The 17,702-nt window shown below is 47.0% G+C and overlaps 1 protein-coding gene across 5 annotated transcripts in view; it reads right to left on the reverse strand.

Annotated features, from left to right (window-relative positions):
- Positions 1–17,702, reverse strand: part of lama5 (laminin, alpha 5) — a 79,710-nt gene that overhangs the window by 32,311 nt on the left and 29,697 nt on the right. For 3 of the 5 annotated variants that reach the window (XM_048242262.1, XM_048242259.1, XM_048242264.1), the window contains exons 7-29: positions 12,967–13,082; positions 10,108–10,226; positions 9,638–9,728; positions 9,366–9,500; positions 9,104–9,166; positions 8,328–8,468; positions 7,630–7,767; positions 7,065–7,199; positions 6,782–6,916; positions 5,625–5,762; positions 5,315–5,367; positions 4,935–5,034; positions 4,763–4,815; positions 4,444–4,549; positions 4,180–4,279; positions 3,754–3,910; positions 2,389–2,518; positions 1,900–2,042; positions 1,537–1,640; positions 969–1,122; positions 587–750; positions 326–434; positions 135–232 (exon numbers count right to left, since the gene is read on the reverse strand). In XM_048242262.1, the coding sequence (XP_048098219.1) occupies positions 135–232; positions 326–434; positions 587–750; positions 969–1,122; positions 1,537–1,640; positions 1,900–2,042; positions 2,389–2,518; positions 3,754–3,910; positions 4,180–4,279; positions 4,444–4,549; positions 4,763–4,815; positions 4,935–5,034; positions 5,315–5,367; positions 5,625–5,762; positions 6,782–6,916; positions 7,065–7,199; positions 7,630–7,767; positions 8,328–8,468; positions 9,104–9,166; positions 9,366–9,500; positions 9,638–9,728; positions 10,108–10,226; positions 12,967–13,082 (2,682 nt within the window). Of the gene's footprint in view, positions 1–134; positions 233–325; positions 435–586; positions 751–968; positions 1,123–1,536; positions 1,641–1,899; positions 2,043–2,388; positions 2,519–2,864; positions 2,980–3,753; positions 3,911–4,179; positions 4,280–4,443; positions 4,550–4,762; positions 4,816–4,934; positions 5,035–5,314; positions 5,368–5,624; positions 5,763–6,781; positions 6,917–7,064; positions 7,200–7,629; positions 7,768–8,327; positions 8,469–9,103; positions 9,167–9,365; positions 9,501–9,637; positions 9,729–10,107; positions 10,227–12,966; positions 13,083–17,702 lie in introns of all 5 variants that reach the window. The other 2 variants (XM_048242260.1, XM_048242263.1) reach the window with 2 other exon arrangements.

Raw genomic sequence — 17,702 nt, forward strand, 5'->3', positions numbered from 1 at the left:
TGTGCCTTTGGAATTTTTTGGTCAAACCAACTCTTTTAAGACATGGACTACATAGTATTCAATACACTGACTACACATGAATGTTATACATGAGAGACCAATGTTGGGATGTAAAACTACGATCCTCTAATCACCTGTCAGGTAAGAACTGCCCATGTGTGCTCATGCAGTGGACCTTGGGCACCAAGTATTCCATGGTGAACTCTTTCTTGGGGATGAGGAAGACTTTGTACTAAGAGAAAAAAAAATGAAATTTACCAATCGATTAGCCAATCAACAATACTGTACCACTGTGACAGTTTTTATTGAGTTCTTGAGTTCTCACCAGAAAGAAACTGGCTCTGTCGGCAATGAACTGGAGATCGATCTCAGTGGACAGTGAGAAGGCAGCCACGCGATCCTGGGTGTCCACTACTACTGCCCGGCAAAGGAAACTAGGGGCAGAAAAAGAACAAAAGAATATTCACAATAACACACAATGACTATCTTGAAAAAAAATGTTTTCTCTCGGACAACAGACACACAATTTCAAACAAACACACAGACACACACACACACACTTGCAAAGACCCATGTTGACCCTGACCTGTATCTGCAGTGGGCCAGAGTGATGCGTTCTTGGCGTGTGCGTTCCCCGGGTGTGTTGACCGAGACAGTTAAGACCTGAGCCGTCTCTTCCTCACTGGCATATTCCACCACTATGGCATAGTCTCCAGGAGCGTGCATCTTTTCAATCAACTGCACATTAATCTACAAGAGGGGAACAAACACCAGAGTTGGAAAATTCTGTTGAACAAAATAATGAGTTTGCTATTTGTGTTTTAATGCAGAAAATCACCCTTGGGTTAATTTTCGCTGGAATTACACTTTAATAACACACACCTGTACAACCACACTAGCCCACACATAAAGGCACACAACAACATATAGTTTATCTACAGACCAGGTCAGTGAACAGAGGCACTTACATCATTGCCGCTGCAGATGGCCATGGTGGGGTGTCTTGGGGTGATCTTCTCACTCTGGCAGGGTCGGGGCAGGTGATTATCTGCCCTGCAGCTTGCATCGTTACCTGAGATGAACAGGTACTCCTCCAGTGTCAGGTGCTGGTACTGCAGACAGCTACAAGGCCAAGCCAGATAGAAGTCAAATTACCCCATTAGTCATAAACCATAACACACCAGAGGTGCGTTCAAATTCACAAACACAGGCAAACATTTGTGAACGTTTGCCAACAGTTTTCTGTTTGCCTTGAGTTCTCAGCGAACGTTTTGCGAACACTCGCAAAGAGCCTGAGGGGGTAGTTGTCCGCGAACATACAGTGGACCTGGACTTGAGCTGGACAAAGTGTTACCGTTACAATGGAATGTTTACACCAGATCTTACAAATTTAACTGCTCACAGAAAACATATTCGCCACGAACGTTCACCACAGTTTGCTGAATTTGAACCTCAGGACATGCATAGGATCTAATAAAGCTGACAAGATTATGAAGGTGAGGATTGACTGTGTTTGAGAATTTAAAGTGTCATTACTTCTGACTGGCATCCTGGGTGGGACTGTACGTGCAGGGCTCAGTGACTTTGAACTGGAGGATGGGGGCCTCATAGTACGCACTGGGCAGCAGCACCAGATAGTCCTGGAGAGGGAAGCAGACCAAGAGAAAAAGGCAGTCAGAGAAAACACCCACTTGAGAAAGCAGATGAAGGTGCACTTAAGCACTCAACAAAAACAAACAACCGCTGCTTTCACACTTAAGAGAGAGAAGAGAGAGAGGAGAGCCCTGGTGTATTTCAGATGGCTCCACACACTGCTGTGTTTACTGTGGTCCAGTAGAGGAGCGTTCGGATTAGCTCCTCCACAGGCGTTCCTGGCTCCCACACGTGCGGTTAACTCACCAGCAGAATGCCCTCGGCCTCGATGATGATGGTCCAGGTTCCGTTGTTCAGGACAAACGGCTCCACAAACCTGTTCTGAGGGATGCTGACGAAGGCAGGCTCAGAGCTGGGGGCAAACACGATCTCTTTGGACTGCTCCAGGCCTGTGGGAGTGGAATGGGGAGAAGGATAGAAGAGAGAGAGAGATTAGATTGGATTCAATTCTAGCATGTGGAGATTCCTGTTCATAAATGTCACAAATTGTTTTACCCTCTGTCTAATAAGGTACATCTCTACAAAGTATGGTACAAACATCCCTTCTATATTAACCATATAGTGTCAAACAAAACAATCCAACAGCCCATCTACCAGTTTTTGGTGGATGATTGAGGCCATAGTCATAATTTCTCACATTTCTGAGCTAATGAACAAATTTTACTGGACTGATTTGATCCAACTAATTGCATCCTGAGCAGAGGTGGGACTGGTAAAGCCTCCTGTCAGACATACCTCTTCTGCTCGCCTGATATGCTTTGATTTTACCCTTGGACACAGCAGAGTCAGTGTTTACATATCTGAGGATGAAGAGCGTGAGGTAGCCGTCAGCCTCGTTTATATGCACCGTCAGTTTGACTGTGCTCTGGGAGAGGAAGAGGAGGAGGAGGAGGAGAAGAGGGAGATAGAAGGGGGGTCGACAGCAGATAACAAGGTCTGGGTTAAAGACCTGTCTAGGGAGGGAGTTTCTACAGGAGGAGGACGTAGAAGGGTTTACTTGAAGGCCACAGCCAACAGCCAATCCCAGCTCAAGAGACCAACCATTTCCTGCCACCATCTTCCAATCAAAGTCACCAATTAAGACTACAGTTGGAGATGGGAAGGCGGGGGGCGAGGGGTGCAAGAGGGGAGTAAAGGGGGGTGGAGTGGGATAGCAGGGACAGTAAGAGGGGGAGAAGCAGGGTTGCCATTCCCACACACGAGGTTCCTACCATACTCCAGCACGAGCACCCTGCCCTGCACGTCCACCGGGCCGCGGTTCACATAGCGCAACACCACCTGAAACACCTCCGGAGGGCTCACGGCCACTGATACCATCACCCTGGACTAGAGAGTGCAGCCACCAGAGCAGGGCAGAGAGAGGAGAGAGAGAGAGATAGATAGAGAGATGGATAGATAGATAGATAGATAGATAGATAGATAGATAGATAGATAGGATAGAGGGTTAAACAGACCAGTTGATACATAGACAGATTGAGATGAAAACAGAAAGACAGGGCAAGAGAGAGAGAGAAAAAAGAGAGTGATGTAAAGTATGAGAGAAAAAGAGTAAAAGAGGGACAGAGAGATAGAGAGAGAGAAAGAGAGAGGTACAGAGAGGGAGGACATAGAAGACAAGAACAAACAGAACAAAGCAAAGCCAATCCTTAATACCACCACCAGCATACACCTCTATAACATACGCATACAGCCCCTCACAGCATCCTGCCCCCCAGAACAACAGGCTGTAGCCCTGCAGCTGGGCCAGTGTTGGTCCACCCACCACTCAGACCCAAACACAGTTCAGCTGTCAGCTAAGCCAGGCTAGCCAACACAATGGCACAGTGCAATACAAAAAACACCACCGGCCCCTTAAGCACCAAGTTCACAAGCATGCCACAGGAATTCACGTAATACTGTGGGATTTATGTAGAGGACACATTAAGCAAACACATATATTTATATTATAAAAACATAATTTTACACTTATATTGCACATTACAAACAACACACATATTAATAAAATACATATAATTCAACAGACTACACTGTGTACACATTAAAACTATAGTAGAGTAGACCAATGACCAGTAATTCTTAACAATATGGGTGGAGCCTTACCTGGACAGGTGACATCTGGGCATAGCCTCTCCAGCTGAAGCCCTCAAACTCTAGAGGGTTATAGCCAAACCTTACTGGACGGCCATCCAGCATGGTGCCGTCCTCAATCTCATACTTCATATGGTGCAGGTCAGGGAAGTAGTGGTCAGGACGAGGCCTTTTGGGAGAAAGGTGAGATGAGGACAACACTGAGCCTAGGGCAGCTACAAGCCTCACAAGTGTCCTCACATGCTATTTTGAGTAGGTATGATTACTTTTACAAAACTATTTCATGTTACTTGTTAATGCTTTCTGATACTTGCAGGCTAGGTATGTTTATTTCCATATCACAGGTCACTGAGAATCAGAAGTATCTTTTCATGCCTGTAATAAGTGTGCTGATTGCAGTGAACAGGGTGATCTTGGTGGTGATCAGGTATAACTCACCTGTTGCATTTGAGTCCCTCCACATTGGGTCTGCAGCGGCATCTCCCATTCCTGTCTCCACAAGACATGCCAGCTGAACCGCCCACATCACACTGACATCCTGAGAGGGTCACACACACACACACACACACACACACACACACACACACACACACACACACACACACACACACACGAATAGGAACAAAATAGTAGATTTGTTATTCAACAAGAAGGCATTGCCCACACAACCCACAGATAAACACATGACATCTGAAAACCTACCCTGACAGCCAAAGAAGTTGTCATTCTGCAGACTGTAGTACCCTTCCTTACACACGGAGCAGGTTCCACTGCACACGTTGGGCTTACAGAAGCACTGGCCTGAGTTCTAAGAGAAGAATAGAAGAGAATTGGCAGCTCAAATGGTAATGATAGCTGATGCTTCAAAACTAGACAAAGCAATTATGTCTTTACATGCATCCAGACTTGTTTAGGCTTGCATGATAAAAGTGTCTATGTGTGTCTAATGCGAGGTTAAAGTAGCATGGTTGAGCCTCGCAGTGACATTAAACCCATAAAACCAGCCCAGTTCAGCTCTTACCTGTTCACACTCTGCAACGCCACTCACTGTCCCTGCTGTGTTGCACTCACAATCTGGACCACACAACACAAGCACAGAGAGGTATTACACACAGGTGAGGGTGATCCAACCATGTCTAATTTTGCTAATTTTGGATGAAGGTGTTACACGAGAAGAGGAGTGTGATTCTCACTGGAGCATCCATAGGGTGTGTCCGGGGACAGGTTCCAGTACAGAGGCTTGCAGCGGTCACAGGCCGGGCCCTCCACATTAGGACGACACTCACAGGAGCCCTACAGTTTGTGAGTGACAGCAAGCAGCAGCCAATCACAGCAAGGCCAGGCAAGGCAAGGCAAGGCAAGAAAAACGCATTTCATACACATGAAATTGAGTGGGATTGCATAAATGAAAGACAGTTTTCAAAATAGGCTCTAGGTGAAAGATGACAACAGGAAGTCTTCACAGGACCAAATTTATCAGGAGACAGACTAAGAGCATATGACATAAATCATGGCCACAGAAAGATGTTGCTGCTTGGCGAAAGAAGTAAAGGCAGACATTTGTTTCTCTTACATCAGCAGGTTGGGCCACGTACTGCACAGAGCCAGCAGGGTTGCAGATGCCAGCTACAATGAAAGCAAAAACGTTCATCACTGAGAATTCTTCTGTAACTGGATAGCTGATGCACTAGTAATTCATGCCCTGTGCACTTGTAATGGGTCTTAAACCTTCGGTAGAATAACACAGAATACACAGCATTAACTGTGGCCTACTCCATGCATGAAAACAAATGATAGTGTGACGGCTAATATAAATATGGTAAAGTGTGTGAACACATTGGTGTATTTGTGATGTGTCAGCGCGAAGGGGAGGAGGTGTTTACCTTGGCACCGGGGGAAGCCGTAGGAGCCTTGGCTGCAGGAGTCACAGCGCAGCCCCACCACGTTGGGCAAGCAGGCACACTGACCTGTCACCTGATCACAGCTGTCGAAGCGAGAGCCCTCTCGAGAGCACTGGCATGCTGAGAGAGGGATAGAGAAGAGAGAGAGGAAAAAGGATAGACGGATGGAGGGAGAGCGAGAGATGGAAGGGAAGAGACACAAAAAAAAATCATCAAGTGAAACCCATACATGGGAAACCCATACACATCAGCTCTGGAGCCAACTTTTCGGATGACATTAAAAGTTGCCCCAACTGTAGCCAGTTTCTAATCTAGACTAAAGACCAAACCTTTCTCAGATGCTTTCTGCTAACTGATCAGATGCTCATCATTCCTTTTACTGTTTATGCCAAAATGTGAGAATCTGTGTGAGTTTCATCACAGGGAATGCTGATCATGTGCCGAGAGATGGTCAAAGGCGGACAGAGGTTTTGTCACAGTACTAATAAACCTGTCGAGAAACTGTCTGGTGGCCAAGGATTACAAATAGATAATCAAAGACAGACAGAGGTTTTGTCACAGTAATAATAATCTGTCAAGAGACTGCCTGATGGTCAATGATTTTTCAGTCTTTGTTTGGGTTAACTGGTCTGTAGCTAAATTTAATGCAATAGCCTAACTGTAAGTGTGACGAAGCATAAGGTTAAGTTGTTGGCTGTGTTCCAGTAATTGGAAGTTGTTATGCTCTCTAATTTATTATACTTACTGTCTTTTAATTATTCTATTTTATGTACTTTACATTTTAATTTTTTTTAAACTGTTGCTCTTTTATGCTTTTATATACTATTACTCTTTGCTTTTGTTTATGTAAAGCACATTGAATTACCCCTGTGTATGAAATGTGCTATATAAATAAACTTGCCTTGCCTTACTTTGCTATAAGCCTAATGTGAACATCAAAAGGTAGAAGATTAAACTAAACTAAACTAAAGAGCTTTCCACTTGAACTGCATGAGGACAAACGAGTTATAACCTCAGTGCCTCTAGTGTCCTGTTTACAGACGAAAACCAAATACACTCCACTAATCTTAATCCTTGATAACAGTCGTCTGGAGATCAGTTCTCATGCGGAGTTCAGGGAACAGCAGTGTGGTGCTCACGTGTGCAGCTGGGGTAGCCGTAGAAGCCTGGAGCACAGTGGTCACAGTTCTGACCGCTGTAGTTGGGCCGGCAGTGGCAGTGACCTGCAATGCTGCAGCTAGAGTCCAGAGATGTGCGTGGGTCACAGGTGCACTCTGGGAAATTGAGGAAAAGGGCAATGAACAAACATTGTATTCCTATTAATGTGCCAGAAGTGCATACGTTATGTTCTGCATAAAACAAACAGTCCAGTAGACGTAGTAAAAGAGTGGTTAAGTGTGCGTATGAGAGCGGGGGGGTTACCCTGGCAGTTGGGGTAGGAGTGGAACCCTGATCGGCACTCCTCACAGCGAGGCCCCTGGAACTCGGGCTTACACAGACACCGACCTGAGTAGTCACACACCTCGGGCAGGGAGCCGACAGTGCTGCACCCACACACTACAGCACACACACACACACACACACACACACACACACACACACACACACACACACACACACACACAGACAGAGACAGAGACAGAGACAGGGAGAAAGAGGTGAGAGAGGGGGACAACCAGAGAGGGAGAAAGACCGTAAGAAAGCGATGGAAAAAAAGACATGCAAAGGAAAGAAAGAGTGAACGTAAAAGAGATATAAAGCCAGAATAAAGACAGAATAGACAAAGAGAGGGGTGACAAAAGGAACAAGGCAAAGTCAGATACACTCGGAGCATTAACGACAGGATTGACAATGAAAGGAGACGTGCATTCCACAATGGCACTCTTACACACAACTAACGACACCAATTACGGATGGACAGAGCAGTGCTGTAACACAATGCGGTGAGGGAGATCTGTTTGGACAGTGTGCGCTGGCACAGACTCACGTTGGCACAGGGGGTAGTAGAAGTACCCAGGGGCACACTGCTCGCATGAATAGCCCTGGAAGCCCGTCCGGCACAGGCTCTGCCCCGTCACAGGGTCACATGACCCTTCCTGGCAACCGGGCCCGGAACACTGGCAGCCTGAGAGGGACAGGGACACGATGAATGACAATGTCTGTGTATTGTTTAAGAGATTGCAAGAGACTGTGTGTGTGTGAGTGTGTGCCTATAGCAGGGGAAAGAAGCACTACTAGGCATCTACTGTAGGTGTATGTCAGCATCTCTGTGCATCTGTTTTTTGAAATAGGAATGTGCACACACTTGCCTACAGTTTAACTACAGTAACATCATTTCTGGTTCGGTAATGCTTTGTTCTCAGACAACTGTCCATAAAAGACTACTGACAGGCACACATCAAACAGACTTTGAGATAAACAGCAGGCTGTTTTCTCAGTTGAGGGTGTCATGAAAAGTTGCGACACATGCCGGGGATCTCTCTGCAGGCTCTCTGGACAGTAAAACTGAACATTACACGTTGTAACAGATAAACACAAGACAAAGTGCTACTGCTATTATAAGGTGTGATCGTAAAGTAGGTCTACAGTGCTGTATCATGGGCTCTGACTGAGCTGAGAATATGCAGAAGCATGTGTGTGTGTGTGTGTGTGTGTGTGTGTGTGTGTGTGTGTGTGTGGCCTTACGTTGGCAGTTGAGGCCGTGGTGGCCGGGAGCGCAGGTGTCGCAGTGCTCGCCTGTGAAACCGGGCTTGCAGATGCAGGTACGGGTGCGAGGGTCTGGCCGGCAGGAGTTCCCCTCAGTGCCTGCTGCGTTACACTCACAGTCTGGAGAGAGAGAGAGAGAGAGAGAGAGAAAGAGACAAAGATTAGAAAGGAGGAGTGAAGAAAGAATGATGCCAATGGGATGAAACTAATCACTGTTACTGTGGACATAGGGCCTTGATCCTGCTCATCAAAGTTAAAGGACATGCAGTAGATCTACTGTAATCCAATTTCTGATTTCGTTATAGCTTTGTCCCATTACACTAAGACCAGGTTTGCTTTTGCTTTTAATCCCTGGAGCCAAATCAACAGAGAGTGTTGGTGGGAAAACATTCTGATGTGTACAGTATATATAGCTAACAGGAACCAGGCAGTCGACCAATAACATGAAAGCAATCATGAGTTTCCCCAATCACAACGCTGGACTGCGCGGCTAACATGCTGCCATCATCAGTTCCAGAGGTGATATCATATGGCGCCGTGGACACGCATTCAAATCGCATTCTTGGCGCATTTCATTCCAGTGGCATTCCATTCCATGTCAGTGGACGCCGATCCTGTCTGAAAGGCTCGGGGCGCTACGGCGACGGGGACGGCTGGGCCGTGACCTCGCCCTGTGGGAGTGAGAGAGAGACAGGCCGTGGAGAGAGGAGGAAGAGGAGGAGGAGGCGGAGGACGAAGAAAGAAGCAGCTCTTACTGATGATCTCGCCCACTGGCTTGGCTTCACTGTTCCCGTTGTTGGGGTAGGTAGGGATGATGGCTGGTGGAGGGGGAGGGGGAGAGAACATTGGGTGCGTGCACAAGTACATGGTCACAACACAAGCAAAGCAAAGCATAACAAACGTGAACACACACACACACATACCCACACACACACACATACACTGGTACAATACATGCCAACTCCACACAGGCATTCACATACAGCAAAAAGATGCCTTATGAAACACAGGGCTTACGATAGCAGTCTGGGAAGTTGACGTAGCCCTCGGCGCAGGATTGGCAGTTCTCTCCGGTGTAGTTGGGTTTGCAGTAGCAGCGACCGGTTGAATCCTCACATGTGCCATCAGTGAACTCAGACTGGCAGGCACACTCTGTGGACAGAACGGAACAGAACAGAACAGAACAAAACAGAGCCAATTAAGGGCAGAGCAGAGAGAAGTGAGAAGAACGATCTAAAGGTGCTGTAGGTCAGATATGATGGCCATGATGGTCATGAGGGACGTCTTACGTGAGCAAGCATATGGGGAGTCCAGAGGCTGGTCGGGTGAACGGTAGTAACCGGGGATACAGCGCTCACAGTTGATTCCAGTGGTGTGGTGCTAGAGGAGATATACACAACATTTATTGTTGATTTTAACATTGATTATATTATTACTTGTATGACTTTTTATGAGTTAGGCCCGGGCTACAACAGGTCCGCAAGTGAAGCACTCCGTTCACAGAGCGTAAACATAGATTTAGAAAACTGATCTGTTTTTTTAACATACGTGCCGCTAATCACGTCTCGTGTAATCACTTCAAATGATTACAGTGGATGCTAATTGTTGCGGCAGACGTTCCTGAACAGAACACTTCAGTTATAGTACATGCCTGCTGTAGCCTGCCTGTTATTCTATTACATTACTATCTGGAGCGTTACTCAAGCTACTCCGCTACCTGTTTACTGTCCTACTGTTGCAGAGGCCAGAGAGCACTTACCTGGCATTCCAGACACACCCCACCTCCCCTGTACTCTCCCTGGACATTCATGCTGGCCCTCCTGGCGTCCACCGCAGGGTCATAATAGCAGTCATAGGAATGCCTGTGACAGTTACATGCTGGAGGGAGACAGAGAAAGGAGACAATGTCCTTTTTACAACTGAGCATCCTGTGTGGCACGAGGCATGGCAACAGGCACTCACAAATGGCAGACAGACAGAAAGCAAGACTGCACACGAAAGAGAAGGACAAAAGCAACAGCCAGCAGGCTCTTGTAGTGTCCAATGTTCAAGTCAACAATGAGTCACAATAAAGGAAAAGACAGACAGAAACACATGACAACACACACACACACACACACACACACACACACACACACACACACACACACACACACACACACACAGGCTGAACAAATAGAGGATATGGTCCACCTGGGGCAGTACATGTACACACAGACAGGTGACAGAATTCCAAGTAAAAGGCAGTGCAAGGAAGTGTGGGGGTGGGCTCATAGAAGAACCACAGAAAGACAAATATGGGACACAACAAGCAAATGAATTCTAAATGATTCACCAGATATCAGCCATGGAGACAGAGAGAGAAGAGGGGCAAGTAAGCCGGTAAAGAACACCAAAAGAGAGAACTAAAAGAAGAAAAACTGGACATATGCTGTATTTACAGAAAACCGTAACCTTGTGGGTTGTTTGAACAGAGCAACATAAAGCTGTCGTTCGCTCTTTGAAAAACACACAAACATTAACACCTGGCAGGTGCCCAATTCATCTGTCTGATGATGAGTAACATTAAGCCATGAGTTGGCATGATGAAAGAAGAGAGTCTTTCATCTGAGATCAAGCAACAATTAAAACCTGGAACTTCATCTCATAATAACAGGAATTATGACAACACTATTATTTTTAACAAACACGTGGCATCAAGACGCTTAAAGTGCCCACATAAAACAGACACAGGTCTTCCACATAATACATTTCCCATTTCCCAGGAAGGCAGACCTACAGTATTTTCTGTCTGTGACTGTGTTTACCTGGGCTTAAGTATCCCGGTGATGAGGCTTATCCCAGGTTTTGATTATATTGGGAATATGCTGTTAATGTGAACACAGAGATGCCTGGTTATTAACATCCCTGTGTACATAATGAGTACTGGTGTGCCGGTTACTAATACAAACAATATGTATGTAGCCAGCTGGTGTTTGGGATATGGCGTACACATGGAACAATATCCCGGTTTCTTTCGGAGTACTCCAGCTAGCATAACCCAATTCTCAAAACCGGGATAATGTTTACATGTGCAAACACAAAACAGGGATACTTCGAAAATCCCGATCAAAACCGGGATACTGAGGTGTATGTCTTCATTCATTCTCATTGTACTCACAAATGAACCAGACACTAAATATGTGTTTGGCATTTTGACAAGGACCATGGCCCTGTGCTGTTACAAAATGCTCCATCTCTGGGGCTGTGAGATGAAATAGTTGAGGGAGTAACAGGCCCTCTGTTTTTTCTCATCTCCTGTCAGAAGCTAACAGATGCTCCTCCGTCACTCCGTGTGCGTGACAGCCCAGGCGGACGTTAAAAGCCCATTATTTTTGGTGAAGATGAGGGGTTTGGCAGGAGACGGGGCTGACTTCACCAGAGGGGGCTATATTTGGGAACTGACCGATTAGATTAGGAAAAGGGGGCGTGGAGAGGGGTGGCGGACATCCGACATCCTGATGTAGAACTCTCCCAGCTCGCTGCGCTAAACCTGATGTGGTCCTATTTTTACAGCTCCTGACAAAAGCCACGCGACATCATGGACCCTATCAACCTTTCAGTGGCCGCTGGGTGAGTGCACAAACTGCCAGACGGCCCTCTTATCGCCCCTTTGATGTCTTACTGAAGGCCTTGTCACATTGGCACCATACCCCTACCCCCCACCTCTACACAAACACTCACTGATGGACATGTACACACACACACACTCTCTCACACATACGTGCACACACAAACACACACACACACACAAACACACACACACACACACACACACAGACACACACACACACAAAAGCTACTTAATCTAGCCGTGTTTGCTGAAACAACACAATTTGCAGGGTCAGAGAGGCTGCTTTTCTTCCTCTTGCTGCTGCCCTGCTGTTGTTTTGAGATGCCAGGCAGGGAGGGCCGAGGGCGACGTGTTTGGTTTGGCCTGCCGGCTGATGTGCGGACCACCCCCCCACCCAGGCAGGGGAAAGGTCAAGCTCACCCATGGGCTGGCTCTTGCAGCTGTGGCCCCCATGTCAGAGTGACCCTGAACTGGAGGAGCAGGGGAAGAGGCAGCCAAAATAAAACAAGAACTGTGAGTTTGCGTTTCTGAACTGCGTGTGAATATGAGAAGAGAAGAGACAGGAAGGGTCATGCCATGTCTCAAATGATTGAAAAGATAAGTTCACTTGTTTGTTTGTTTGTTTGTGTGTGTGTGTGTGTGTGTGTGTGTGTGTGTGTGTCTCGTGTGTGCGTGTGTGTGCGTGTGTGTGCGTGCGCGCGTGCGTGTGCGCGTGTGTGTGTGTGTGTGTGTGTGTGTGTGCGTGTGTGTGCGCGTGCGTGTGTAATGTGTAATGTGTATGCATGTATGCATGAGCTTGCACTGTGTGTGGTGTGAACTCCCTAGCCTGAGAAGCACAACGGCGGGGGCTGTTTGGTCTTTCTCCCCCTGAGGTCTATGCAACTAATGCGTGCAAGGCACCACCATCTAAGGCTTGCAAAGGGGAGATCAGCCCCACAGATGGGGGAGAGAGGTGAGAAAAAAACAACGGCTATGAAATGGTCTGGCGAGAGCAGATAAACTCACGTTCACACTCATTGGCGCTGTAAGTTGTCGCTGGTTTCCAAGGCAACTGGTTGTATCCAGGGCAGCAGGTATCACAAGACGGACCACACGTGTTGTGTTGGCAATCACACTGCAGTCTTAGGATAAAAACAAAGAACAGATGATTATCAGTACACAAAAGACTTTGGGGATTAAAACTTAAAACAAAACTACAATAAGTCATTTCCAAGTGCCAGTATACAAAACAAATACATCTGGGATTACAATACACACAATATTTCTTTGAATTCACATCACAACAATTATTGAATTTCCCCATGGGGATCAATAAAGTATCTATCTATCTATCTATCTATCTATCTATCTATCTATCTATCTATCTATCTATCTTATTATGAGGAATTTATTTTTTCTTTACTACCCTCTGGATTTGTCAGGAATTCTGAAAAAACTACATAAACTAACACCTGATAAGGCCTTGAATGGCCTCCCTCCCCCTTCACTGAATTCTACCTGTCCATTGACATCTCACAGTAAAATCTCTGTGACACCATACTGAGGAACACCAACACACCAATACACACACACACACACACACACACACACACACTGAGATGCAAGACAACAATTAGCCCCCCATGCTTTAAATACCTGTAGAGTGTTACACTGAAAGGGTTAATTACTCCACATTCACCAAGTCCGCGAGTGCCATTAGAGTGTCTAATCGGCTTAGACTGAAAAAGAGTAGCACTGCCAATAAAGAGGCCACTGCACGGTTCCACTGGCCATTGGTGGGTCTGTGCCAAACACTGTCACCATTGCTCACTTCCTCTGACACTTGTGGACTGGAACTGACTGTGCCAGAACTTAAGGCTAAGCTAAGCTAACTAGCATGGTCCAAGCTCACTGTTCAGAGTTGAAAGTAGCAGCTGCTAAAGCTTTGTCAGCTTTAGTGGATGTTTTTTTTCTAGGTCTGTGACACAATGACTGATGAACTGTGCAACCATGAAATTAATGTTGTACTTGAGCTTAATTGATAGAGAGTGGGAATAGAAAGTAACTCTGAAAAGCAAAAACCTTTAAAGGGACACCAGGCAACGTTTTCGTGTTAATTACTCATCTTCGTAAGTCGGTATATGGTTAAATGACTCATTACAGGGCGAATGAAGACTCTCCGCCCTACTGCCTGTAGGAAGAATATCCCGCTTACAAGTTCAGTGTATCGTACCCGGCTACCGGAAGCAGTTTCAGTTTCCATCCTGCATCCACAGCACAGAGGGAGGCTAACGAAACGCTAGCGATTGTTGCAAACGTGTGTATAATGGCAGAGCCGGCGAAGAAGCAGCGAAAACCCTTGACGGAAGATGCAAAGAAAAGGAAAAGAGCTTCAGACCGAGCGAGGGGGAGTTTCGTAGAGAAAAAGCATCAGGCTTGCCTGGTGTCCCTTTAAGAAAGTACTTTGCCGAAAGGGGCAACTGAAAGAAAGTGCAAGAAGTTAACTGTGCCAACTGCAGCTTTAAAAGCTTGAATGACAAAGGTGGTGTCATAGGCACAGGCCCAGCTGTCTGATCAAAGAGATACTTCCCAACCAGATATGCACATATCACAAAAGACACAATCAACTCCACAAGAACAGCTGCCGTGAATAAAAAGGGAAAGAATACAGAGAGGCTCACACGGAAACATTCACAATAGCATGGCGACTTTTTACTATCTACATCTACTGTGAAAAAGGGGAAAACCAAACTTCAAAACCCCACACTGATTCTTGATATCCACGAGCACTGCACTCGCAATGAAACGCGGATCAGAGGTAGAGAGGCAGGGCTGGGCCCTCCAGTGTAACGCAATACCTTCAGTTTTTTCCTCCATTGTGTTCACAGAAGGAGGCTGCATTCCTGCCCCAAGCCTTGGCTGAGAGACATGAGGAAGTGACCGCATGCTTCAGCTAACACAATTACAGGCAAATAGGATACTGTGCCCGCCCGCTTGGACCCAGGGGGGGCCACAAGCTCAAACAAATGGGGGCCCTACGTGATCTCTCGCCGTCATAACGGTTTCAAATGCTTGGCAGGTGTTCAAACAGCATCACGTAAGCCCAGTTTAAACAGACCCTGTGCCCTATTAAAGCCATTATCTCTGTCAAGACGCCATACTATATCAGCTCATGCCTTTAGGGGAACAGCAGCAGTGCAGCTCCTTGGGGTGACCTTGGGGTACACATTGAGAGAGTCCCATATGTTGTGTAGGGGAATACAGTCTCTCCACTGTGTTACGCGTCATGTGGATGACTGAATAATCCTCTCCTGCACTGTATGGCCTCAGTGGGAAGCCTTCCAGCTTGAGGTGATGCCCTTCCCAGGGTCCTGGAGTCAGCCATGCACACTCAGGCAGATACGGGCTCTCTTGGGTAGATTTGCTGGGGGTTTGGGTTATGGAGGGGTGGGTGGGTGGGTAATCTCTGTGTTCAGGAGGCTGGGAAATATCTCTGGCTCTTACCCGCTGCTTGTTGAGGTCCATTGACGGCCTAATCCCTAATTAGGAGCACCACGCAGTGTGAAAGCAAACGTTCCGGAGAGCTGTTCCTGAGCGGAGCTGTGAACCTGAACTACTTCCCCCACTTTTTCACCCCCCCCCCTCACCTCCCCTAACTGCACCCCTGGCCCCCCCACTGAGTCCATACTGAAGCCATTAACCCCCACGTGTCCTCTCCTGTTCTCCACAGTCAAAACAGAGACTCTGTGATGGGCTTCAAGCGGCTTGCAGAGAGGAGCCTGACATACTCAAGGTGCAGCTCACGTCAGAGAAGCTGGGGTGTGTACAGTACATGTCAAAGGGCATCTACGCTCGTAATACCCAGACTCCATCTGGCCTCTCTCCCCTCAGCTCCTGGCCTCTGCTGGTGTAGGGGCATGCCAGGTTACCTGAGAGGCAGTGGGCTGGGTTCAGCCAGGTCGGACAGAGGGCAGAAGGGGTCATGTGCAGGTGTGGACGGGGAGGGAGGGGATGACTTGTATCGTTGCTTGATAAAAAACCTGGCTGCCTCGCACACCCCACCCTTCATGGTATGTTCCAGCCGGCCGGCCAGAGAGAGCTGGGTTAACCAAGACGCGTGTTTTATGTGGGGCGCCGCTCAGGTGACCCGCCGCCTCCGGTTCCACGCGGAGGCAGTTAGGGTCAGAGCGTCCAGATGTCCAAAGGTCTCCATCTTCTCACGTCCACACACAAACACACACGAGTGTGAACACTTCCAGGCCTTGCACACATACACACACACATCAGAGAATGCACGCAATGTACAAAGAATAAAAAAAACAAAGAGCCAAAAGCAGCACCCACACCGTTTCTGATAAATGTGCATGTGAGCATGTGTTTAATATATCCAGCTTTGGTCCACAGGGTTATGAAACACCTGACACACAGAAAGGGTGAAAAAGGGTGCAGGCACTGATGGGTTTGACACATTTTTTACTGATTCGTATCCCTCCAGCACACACACACACACACCTAAAGGCCATGGAATCCTAAGAATGACAGGATACAGTAACAAACCGTTTATCAGGGCCCGAGAGTGTGAGATAGCGTGCACGGATAAATGCGATTTCTTCATCCCCAAAATGGGGCTGGTGTAAACTGTTCACTGGAGACCTTTTCTCGCACATTCCCCCTAATCTTAAACAAACCACCTGTCTTTGCTCGGGGGTTCTGTCTGGTTCCTGTCTGCCTGCTCTCTGCCCTGTCGTAAGGGTGGGGGTGGGGGGTGGGGGTGAGGAAGGTGTGTGTGTGTGTGTGTGTGTGTGTGTGTATATATGTGCTGGAGAAAAAGCCCTTTAGTTGGCAATGGAGGTGAGCCACCCATCTCTGTTATCGCTCCAGATTTATTCAAACAGCCCCCGCACGCTGTGCCACCATCGTTCACACTCTTATCTACAAATCCAGTTCAGCGATGGGCCACCTCCAGGGTTTCACACGGACCCTGCTTCGTCATCCTTTGTGCTCAACTTTCAAGAGACAAAGAGAAATAAATCTAAATAGAAATCTCCATTTTCTTCCTACACGCATACTCACTCTCCATGCTCTGTCTGACATTTTGAATGTGTTAGATGGGTGTTATGTGTGTTTTCGGAAGTGAAGAGGTGTGTTTTGTGTGTGGGATAAATATACATATACGGTATGTGTCTGTGTGTGTGTATGTGTGTGAGTGTGTGTCTTTGCCTCATGAGGGGAAACCCATTCAACGAATGTGCAAGCATGCACATGCAAGGGCTAGGGACGCACAGGAGGATTCAAAGGATTTTGACATCAGTAATGACAGCTTTTTCAAGCACAGGAAGAGCAAAAGAGACACACACACACACACTTCCCCCCTCTGTGTTTGCATTCTCCAATCAGTACCCTGCAGGGGTAATTCTGAAAAGTTAAAGGAGAATTCCGGTGTGATATTGACCTAAAGTGTGTTGAAACATGATACCGAGTGTGAACGTATGTCTCATAGCCCATCTCGGCTTGTCCCCTGCACTCCAAAATCTGGCGCTAGTTAGCCGATGTTACCAACAGCTTTTTCAATGGTGGTGCTTCGGCATAGGGCTAGCCATGCAAATAAATCACTGTTTTACACCATTTACGAGGCTCAATGTATCTCCACACTTCATTGGTAGACTTCCGAGGGTCCTGACATTTAAAACGAGACATTGAGAACTTTGAAAAAGCACTGGTAGTTTACTTACAAGAAATGCAAATGCATGCAAATCCGTGGA

This window comes from Alosa alosa, chromosome 4 (assembly GCF_017589495.1).
Source record: "Alosa alosa isolate M-15738 ecotype Scorff River chromosome 4, AALO_Geno_1.1, whole genome shotgun sequence".
NCBI classification, from domain to species: Eukaryota; Metazoa; Chordata; class Actinopteri; order Clupeiformes; family Clupeidae; genus Alosa; species Alosa alosa.